At 30.4% G+C, this 10452-nt stretch overlaps 1 protein-coding gene across 3 annotated transcripts; it reads right to left on the bottom strand.

Annotated features, from left to right (window-relative positions):
* Positions 1 to 4099: 4099 nt before the first annotated feature.
* On the bottom strand, positions 4100 to 7520 carry LOC111680015 (serine/threonine-protein kinase haspin homolog). 3 transcript variants are annotated; one of them, XM_046945068.1, is made up of 7 exons: positions 7502 to 7520; positions 7271 to 7331; positions 6528 to 7216; positions 5301 to 5827; positions 5037 to 5240; positions 4677 to 4972; positions 4100 to 4604 (listed from the first exon to the last, which is right to left on the bottom strand). In XM_046945068.1, exons 2-7 carry the CDS (start codon positions 7303 to 7305, stop codon positions 4403 to 4405), a joined length of 1953 nt encoding a protein of 650 aa, XP_046801024.1. In that variant the 5' UTR covers positions 7306 to 7331; positions 7502 to 7520; the 3' UTR covers positions 4100 to 4402. The 3 variants fall into 3 exon arrangements, with proteins under 3 accessions (XP_046801024.1, XP_046801023.1, XP_023297390.2); XM_046945067.1 differs by having other exon boundaries at positions 7498 to 7516; XM_023441622.2 differs by lacking the exon at positions 7502 to 7520 and having other exon boundaries at positions 7271 to 7478.
* Between the last annotated feature and the right edge of the window lie 2932 nt (positions 7521 to 10452).

Raw genomic sequence — 10452 nt, 5'->3', positions numbered from 1 at the left:
CATACAACACAGAAGAGAGCATCCTGCTGTGCACAGAAATTTCGTCTCGCTGTGCACAGCAAAACCATTTTTTTATATGTGCTGCGTCAAGTTAAAGTGGGCCTAGGGATACGCAGCAGCCTAGCTCCCATAAGAAATACACGTGTTTGTGTGAAGGCGCAGCAAAATCTAATTCGCAGCAACTACTCTCTCTCTCTCTCATAGCAACTTGAAAGATGAAATGATAGCGAGTGACAATTTGTGAAAATATTTCTATGTGGTTTCAATAAATGTCATATTTTTTTCATATATGATTTGACATTCTGGAAACTGAAAGACATGTGTATGTTATGCTCTAGTATAATTCCTCTCAGAGAGAGAAGAATTTATGTTTTATGTTATATTGTGCCATCTATGTTTCATTTAAAAATGTCTGTAATTAAGTAATGGCACAAACCTGTATTTAAGCGCCACCTATAAGTCAAAACATAAAGCATAGTGTCATCTAAGTGTCATATATAATAAATATTTTTAATTTTAAAAAATGTATAAAAAACACCCCAAGGGTGAAACATAGATGGCGTAATATAACATAAAAAATAAATTCTTCTCTCTCTCAGAGAAATTATACAAGAACATAACATACACATGTCTTTGAGTTTCCAGAATGTCAAATCATATATGAAAAAAATATGACATTTATTGAAACCACATAGAAATATTTTCACAAATTATCACTCGCTATCATCTCATCTTTCAAGTTGCTATGAGAGAGAGAGAGTAGTTGCTGCGAATTAGCAGATTTTGCTGCGCCTTCACACAAACACGTGTATTTCTTATGGGAGCTAGGCTGCTGCGTATCCCTAGGCCCACTTTGACTTGACGCAGCACATATAAAAAAAATGGTTTTGCTGTGCACCGCTCGGGGAAATTTCTGTGCACAGCAGAATGCTGTGCTGCTCTCTTCTGGAATATATTATTTTTTTTATAAAAATTGCGCCATTTCTAATATTTCCAGTCAAAAAAATGATGCACGGCGTCATTTCAAATGCCATTCTTTTCTATTGGTAGTATATAAAATTGACAAAATAAATATAAAATTTATAATTTAAGCTAAATTTAAACGTAAAAACGGATCCATGACGATACTACGGAACTGTTCCAGAAGAGGAACACATTATTTGTTATTGGAACAATAAAATCCCAGACTAAACCTTAATAAAATACTATCCTAGCAAATTGTTCTAATTTATAATAAAATAAAGTTTATTATTACTACTTGTAGTAGTACCATGACCATCATGGTACCAATTTTATTGAACCAATGAAATTCCGAAGAGCTGTTACCAATTGGAAAATAAATATGGCGACTTTAATAAGGGTTGTTCTAATGTATCCTCAGATTCCAACAAGGATAAATTTATTATAGAAAAAAACTCCTATAAAAGAAAGATATGACTAATGTAGTCACAATAACAAATTTAAGGTAAGCTACTATTTAAAATACTAACACATATACTACTTTGTGTCGAACTGCGACTGAAAGTTTGTGTTTAACGTACATACATATAAAAAATATATAAAAATATTCGGGCACAGCCTCAACCAAATTCTTAGAAATCCAAAAAGCCATAAATTTTCTTAATGCACTATGTAAAATTTTATAAATTTTAAGAAAAAAACTTTTTAAAAACAATTATTTTTAGCAAAATTAAGCAATTTGTTTCTTGTATTTTTAAAGAATAACCTATATTTTAATTTTCTACCATCGTCTTATTAATTAATTAGAGTTTTGATAAAATATGTAAACGTATTGTTCATTTTTGATATGTTTTTACTGATTTATTTTCCAATATACCTATAAGAACGATATTTGATCAATATTTGACTTAATATGAAATCTATCGTTTCTCTGATTTTATTTCGAATATAATAAGTAATTTTTAATGGTATACATGATATACTAGAAAATCTATGGATTTGGACCTCGAAAAAATGTTTAGTGGGTATAAAACTATATACATATTATAACAAAATAATCTTTTTTTGTAATTTTGTATTGATAAACAAAAACTACATTACGGAAACCCCTATCTATTTTGGGAGTACTGTGTAGATTTTATTTTGAATTGTATAGAATTGATTATCCTAATATATATTATAAATCTCTTTGTAAGTCTGTTCGTTTGTTTGTTCGTCAATCACGCCTAAACGGCTGAACCGATTTTCTTCAAATTTGGAACGTTGGTAGATCTATCCTTGGTAGGTGTTATACGCTATATCAAAACTTGAATGCAAAAATGGGATAAAATGGGTGAAAAACGGTCAAAACTAGTACTTTTGAGCATAAATATCAATTATTGTCTTTTCGTAAGCCAAAATATATTTCATTAAGCTTTTTAAAGCTTCAGAAATATGAATTAGCATAGTACTGTTGCGAAAGTTGTACCAGAAGGGGACAAAAAATAGGACAAAAGGGGAAAAATGCAAAAATTAGTACTTTTATGCTTTAAGACCATTTTTTATGTTTTAAAGCAACTACGCCTTTTTATAGTATCGGAAATATGCATATTTTTGAAATCCACCAAAAGGGGGTAAAAAGGGGTAAAAAAGGGAATTCTGTATATCGACTTTATTATCACCAATAATACCCGTGCAATGCCGGGTATAAGCAGTTAGTTATTTAATAAATCTAACACTAAGAGACACCACCATATACCACTTTAAAACTATTACATGCTATAAACTTTATTTTTTACCTCATATTTTAAATGCTTTATTTTATGAATACAATATAAATAAGGTGTTCAATGATTTTCCATGGATAAAAGTCGCCTCCCTTTGGTAGTTAACGATTTTGAAAGACAGCTCAGTGCGATTTTTCAAATAATTCTTTGAGTCATTTCATCAATTACTTTATTTTATATTAATTTTTTATTTAATGATATTGATTAAACATTTCATAATTGTATTTCATTGATTTACACTTGTATTTTAACGCAAATAACTTCATAAGGATATGATTTTTGCAAATTGCAATTGAAAAATATAAATTTATGTAGATTTTAATAAAAACAAGTAGGAAAGTATAGTCGGGCATGGCCGACCATATGATACCCTACACCATGAGTATATTTTTACAATTTTTACTTTTATAAAATTTTTATTTTTTGTAAAGAAATTTTTACGTTGAATATTACCATAATTCTAAAATATTTAAGCCGGACGGACGGACATGTCTTAATCGACTCAAAAAATGATTCTGAATCGATCGGTATACTTTAAGGTGGGTATTGGACCAATATTTTTGTATGTTACAAACATCAGCACAAACGTATAATACCCTCCCCACTATAGTGGTGTAGGGTATAAAAAGCTGTATATTTAACAATTTTTTTCGTTAAGGGTTTACTAAAATTTTTAATAATAATATTACTTACGATATTTTTTTCTGTGTAGGGCTGTTGAAGTACTCCTTTGGAGAGTTCAGCGCCACATAAAATTTTGGAGAGATGGATCTGTCAACCTACGGGGAACATGACACCACTGTGGTGTCTGCTCATGGTCGGAGCATGGTCCCCTAATACTGACGAAGCCAAGCAGGACCAAAGTAGGCTATCGGAAGAAGATCGTCCACATTGCGCAAAGGACGCCAATCTCGTTCGGCAAGCCTCTGTGGAGGAGTCACCTAGAACTCCAAGCATCATGGGCATCGATGTTGTCAAATGTGGAAATAAAAATACCACGGTTGCCATGCTTGGTGACCTTTGTCCAGACTCAAGCTCATGCATCTGATTTCCCTCGCTGGATCAGTATATGGCAAAGAACTTACTTTAACAGGTGTACTTTTAATTGATTAAAAAAATACTAACTATGAACATAAAGAAGTTATAGATTATATTGATGCCAAAAGGGTTGCAGAACACGAACAAGCCCAAGTGTACATGCCAAAATTTTAAGTTATCCGAGTTCAAATGTTTTTACGGTATATGGAAAATCTACAAACTGCAAGACGACTTCCTTCAAATTATTTTTCAGGGATTTTTTATTAAGTTTGTAACATATACGTCATATTACATTTTAACGACAGAATAAATTGCATAAATAAAAATATTGTATGTATATATGAGCTCAAAAATATTAAATAATTTCGCTTATATTTTGACTAAAGAGTCATAATTATAAAACATTGTTTCGAGTAAAACATTTTAACAAGATATGTGACATAACTTAAAAAAACATTAAATAGCAAAAATAAAAACAGGCACATATACATGTACATATACAAAAGATTCAATTGAGGTTATGAACCTTTAGAAAAAAGCGGTTTAATAAAAAATAATAAACATTTGATAAAAATAAAATAAAAAAAAAAATAAAGTAGATATTATCATATGTATAAAGTAGAAAATAAATTAAGACATTACTGTAAAAGCACATTCCGAACACAATCCACACAACTTTTGTACGTTAATATTGATTTTTGAAACTGTTTTAACTTTTCCAAATAATGTAAATGATTCTTCGATCGTATATTTTTATAGGTAACGCCATCGACCATTTTTGATATGATATATGAGATCCAATATATGTTTGTTTTTGGTTCGAATGTCTCCCATTTATTGCTATTAAGTATAAAATAGTGAAATAATACAATTAGAAATTATTACAATTACATTGTAAAAAGCGACTCATACTTTAAAACTTTTCGCATCATTCGATATATTTCAAACTGATAATCACCGGTTGCGGTAAAAAGCTCTTCGTCACTGGATAAATCGTTGTAAAAACAATAGTCATTAAATGTCATTCGTGATAAAGTGTAGTCTATAATAGTTATTTCAATGCCCTTGGTGGGTATAGTAATATTATCATCCCCAAGCTTATACGGTATACTTGGTCGGTTGGTATTAAGAACTAAGACATTGCCCCAATGTAAGTCACGATGCTCAAATTGAAATTCATTCTCGCCCACAGCTAATGTTAATATTATCTAAAAATAAAAGGCAAATTATACCAACACTTAATAATTATCTTTTAATTGCACGCGCTCTTACCTGTTGTAAAGCATAAAATGTCTGTTCAGCATTTTTGAACTGAAATCCTTCTAGATCTCTACCGCTATATGCTAATTCCAAGACTATATATTGCTGATCTTTTGTAAAACAATTTGGGTGATCGTTTTCTGACTCTTTTTCCAAATCGTATTCCTCCCAAAGTTTTTGAAGGTATGCAGGATAAGATCCTTTAATGCATCTTACCTAAAATTTATATTTAATTCATAAATAGTTTGGAGTTTCCAAATTAAATTGATTTAATACCTTTTTAAGATTTACAAATCCAGACGTTACATTCTTTATGCGGTTGTCGTCGCTTAAATTACATAGTTCCATTGAAATAATAACTTCAGGAAGAATTTGTTCATAGGTTTTTTGCACTTCACCATTAACTACTTCCTTTCCCTCTATGGGTATTATTTTTAATACTGTCTTTTCGACACTGTCGTTGTTAGCTTCTCGATTATTAGGGTTTGAATGAACAAAAACCTCCCCATAAGCTCCTTCTCCAATTTTGTAACAATTTCGTAAGTAATCTTCGTTGTATGCACTATCAAATGTTAAAATGCGACGTTGCCCGCAACGCTGCAATATCTGTCGCTTAAAATCATTACTTCCTAAGCTGTATGTTGACCTTGAACCTGATCTAGTTTGAGTTGAATTTGATGGTATATAAATTGATTTACGGTTACCAGCGATACTTGTGGTAGTTGCTAATGATTTAGGTCTTCCAATAACACCTGTACTTCTACCTTTATGGTGCTGTTTCGTTAATGATATACGGTCTTTTTCTACAATCCAAATTGAAATTAATTAAAACATTTAATGTAATTTTATAAATATATTTTTCATAAAGTATTAGCCCTTATTCATAAACAACATTTAATTTTTTAAAAGGTTTAAAAACGATATTTTAGAGTATACGTATTTAATCTTAATTTATAAACTCTGCAGTTCAAAGGTCAAATTTTGCACTACTTCGCAATTCTCAATGTACCATATTAAAATATTCTTTGTCGGCTATATATAATAAGACTGACTGAATTTTATATATAATTTATAAGGTATTTAAAATAGTTAATAACTAAGTAAAAAACTTCTTAGAAATAAAACCAAAAAAAATGTTTTCACATTTCGAATCCTTGTGCTATGCAACACGTCAATGGTATTTGAGAATTTATAATAAACTTTGTTTAATCTACACAATGTATAAGGATCTTTTACAATAAAATTCAAATTAATTATTGGCAAGTTTTGAGCAAAAACTAAAAAAATAAATTTTACCCACTTTTAAATGCACCTGGAAATTCAGAACCGTTGTGGTTCCTGTTAACGTTGTTCTATCTATTTTTTGCGTGACACGGTTTTACAACACAATGAACGATTCAAATGAACATATGCATATTTTACGATGCATCCGAAAATAATTCGTTTTGAGTGAAGAGTTTATGAAAAATATTTCTACTCAAATTGAACTCAGATTCCACTTACCTAATGTAGGATGTTGTGTTCGACGTAAGCAGTTTAACGATTTTCGCCATTTTCCAGGCTGTAAATCTATCTTAGGGCGTAAGGGTGAAGGGTCTAGCTCTACTACCTCCAGCTTAGAATTATTTGTAATTTCATTATCCTTATTCAATTCATTGGAGGCAAAACAAACTTGTTTTTGACTTTGTTTGGATTTCCATTTCTTTTTAACTAATACAAGCGGGGAGATCCCAAGTGAATATATATTATTTGATTCTTTAGGACTATTTAATTCCTCTACGTATTCAACATTAACTATAGGATTATTTGTGATTGGTGTAGCGTTAAATTTCACATTACTATTTTGGCTTTTGCACACATTTTGGCTTTTGTTACTGAAATGTCGCAAATCCCAAGGTCCTATAGGAGACAGAGTGCATTTGAATGGATTTGCTATACTTTTATTTCTGACGGGAGTTGAAATTACACCAGATAGCATACATCGTTCATTTCCTTTTGAATTTGAGGGTATATTAAGATAGTGTGCATTTGTCGGTAAGGATGCCTGTGATGAACATGAAACGGAGGTATCCATTTGTTGTGGTTCATGCTTTTTAGACATAGTGTTGTCATAACTACTATTTTCGTAGCTTGAGTTCAGATTAAAGGAAGCACGTATATCTTTTTTTATTACATTTAATTCTCTTAAGGCACTAAAAGCAAGATTTTTAGTTAAATTTTTTACACATGTATATTTTTGAACTTACGGTCTTTGGTCTAATAATTTATCAAATGAATCCATCCATGCATCATCAGGCAGAGTGTCGTCTGTTTTAAAATCCATGTTGAGTATAAAAATACAAAAATATATATATTTTAAAGATTGAAAAGAATATAATAAATACACTTGTTTAAAATAGTTTAAATCACAGATATTTGTGGTTTAAATATTTAAATTGAAATAAAATAAATAGTTTGGGGCGTTATTACATACTGACGTTTTTACACTTTGTTTCAGTGTTATCAATTAAGCAGTTTCCGCTCTATATAAACACATTTTGCTTTTTATACCCTTCACCTTCGTGAGAAGGGTATATATAAGTTTGTCATTCCGTTTGTAATTTCTATAATATAATTTTCCGACCCTATAAAGTATATATATTCTTGATCCTTATAGATAGCGGAGTCGATTAAGCCATGTCCGTCTGTCTGTCTGTCCGTCTGTCTGTCTGTCTGTCTGTCTGTCTGTCTGTTGAAATCAGTTTTTAGAGGACCCCAGATATCGGCGAGATCCGAATCTTCAATAATTCTATTAGACATGCTTTCGAGAAGATCGCTATTTAAAATCAGCAAAATCGGTCGGTAAATAACGGAGATATGAGCAAAAATCCAAGACAACCTCTGAAAATTTCATCAAAAAATTTTTAAAAAAGCAACAAAAACACTGTACATAGAAATAGATGTACACGTGTGTGTGTAGATGTATTTGGTTTTATTCAGCTGTGTATTTTTTGTATGTTTGGAATCCAAACATACAAAAAATACACAGCAAAAAAAATGATTTGCATTTTTTGTTAAAATAAAATAATTTTCCCTTTTGTTTTGCAAATATATTTTTTAATGAATAGAAAAAAGTATTTAAAACGTTTTCAATTATATGAGAGTAGATTGTGAGTTATTGTACAATAATTTTTATGCGAATAATGTAAGTTTGAAATTTAAAACTAATACAATTTTTTTCCAAGTGCTTTTTAAAACAATTTTTTTACGATAAACAAAAACAAAATCTACGTCTCGTCAATGTTTACCAACAATGAATCAGAGGTCGAAGTCGACCGGCTTCGAGTCGGAGCATAGCCGCCGCCAAACTATTTTTAGTTGCTTGAGCCGCCGCCGAAACATTCGGCTTAAATCGACTCAAATTTTTTTAATGTTTTTATTAACTAGACTGTAAGATCAATTATGTTTAAAATACACTATGGTGAAGGGTATATAAGATTCGGCACAGCCGAATATAGCACTCTTACTTGTTTTTAAATATAAATAAACACTAATTCAAGAGTAAACCCCATGTCTATATTCGACAATTATATATCACAGACTTAACATTCACAGAAAATTTTTTTGTTTATGTTATTGCATAGGGGTAACAAAACGTTGATTCTCTCACACACAAAAATCAAAAGTTTCCCAAAAAAAGTTTCCTAGTGTGAACCAGGTCTAACAAGTTAAGGCCCAAACACATGAAATACTTTGCGTCGAACTGCGACTCACAGCTATGCAACGTATAAAAATAGATGTCCAATCGTTGAGTTGATAAAGAATGAAGAAATAATTTAAAAAATTCAATATTTAATATAAAAAATATTTAATTTAAAATGGTTAAATGGTATATACAATTATACCTGGTTCACACTAGGAAACTTTTGTTGAGAAACTTTTGATTTTGTGTGTGAGAGATAGAGATGGTTGATATTTCTTTCTCTTTCTCTCACACACAAAAATCAAAAGATTCCCAAAAAAGTTTCCTAGTGTGAACCAGGTCTTAGTGTTGTATAAATCGACTTTCTTATAATCGAACAATCAAGTCGATAATTTTGTTCCAAAAAAGTCACGTCTATGAAAAAAGTCAAAAAGTCAACTTTGTAAATAAAAGTCGAATAAAATCGACAAGTCGTAAAAATTCCAAAATTCAAGAAAAGTCAAAAACTCTAAAATAGTCAGAAAAACTCGAAAAAAGTAAAGAAATAGTCGAAAATAATTAAAAAGTCGGAAAAGGTTAAAAACTGGAAAAAGTCGAAAAACAGTCCAAAATAATCAGAAAGTCGAATAAAGTCGGAAAAAGTCGATAAGCAATATTTTTGAAAGTTTTTGTTTTCATATTCTCTTTTGTACGCCAAAATTTTATATTTTTCAACTTTTGTACTTCATGCACAAGTTTGACGTTTTAATTGTGACCGCTCTCATTAAAACAAACACAGTCAACACGAGCTGCAACTAGATGGTTAATATTTCTTTCCCTTTCAATTACACACAAAAATTAAAAGTTTCCCAAAAAAGTTTTCTAGTGTGAACCAGGTCTTAGACCTTGCATGCTTTATAAGACCTGGTTCACACTAGGAAATTTTTTTGGAAAACTATTGATTTTTGTGTGTGAGAGAAAGAAATATCAAACATTTCTTTCTCTCACACACAAAATTAAAAATTTCCCAGTGTGAACCAGGTCTAAGCTGCAAATTAGTCACCACGCTTCAATTCGATCTTTCTTATAATGTTTTTTTAACACTATTACTGTTTTAAAAACCAAAACTTTAACTTTTTTAAATTTTTATTCTTGTTCTTTCATTGTTGGAATAAAATTAATATTTTATTATATATTAATGTATCTTTATTTTACACAAACTTTTCGCTGCAGACGCGTTGCAAACTTCAGTGTGTAACTTGTAATATGAATATCTAATATTTCAACTATTTTTTTTACAAAAGCGTATAACTCTCATTCCACATTCAACCTTCAATTACATACTGAATTACAAAATTTCATCTGCGAATTACAAAAGCTGCGGGGTATTTGACATAATCAGCTGTTTTTTTTAATTGGTTAGAGACAAAGAAAAAATATTACAAGATGAAAACTTATTACCTAATTTGTGAAAATAATGAAACAATCTTATTTTTGTATCATATACACAGTAATTCCCCTACAAGAATAGTCATTTGACTGACACTAGTGAAGGAAATATCGATCATTGCGCAGAACAAACCCTACAAGAACAGTGACAGTCATTTGACTGACACTAGTGGATGAAATATCGACCATTGCGTACAACAAAGTTTCTATCAAGTTCTTAAGGGTAATATGAAAAATTTGATGGAAACTTTTGTGTACATGTGATCTTGCATCTCCCTTGCACTTACGAATTCAACCGATTTTAAAACATATATTTGA

This window comes from Lucilia cuprina, chromosome 2, assembly GCF_022045245.1.
Source record: "Lucilia cuprina isolate Lc7/37 chromosome 2, ASM2204524v1, whole genome shotgun sequence".
NCBI lineage: Eukaryota > Metazoa > Arthropoda > Insecta > Diptera > Calliphoridae > Lucilia > Lucilia cuprina.
Note: the sequence above shows the minus strand (reverse complement) of the source record. Positions and strands in the feature narration are given on the sequence as shown.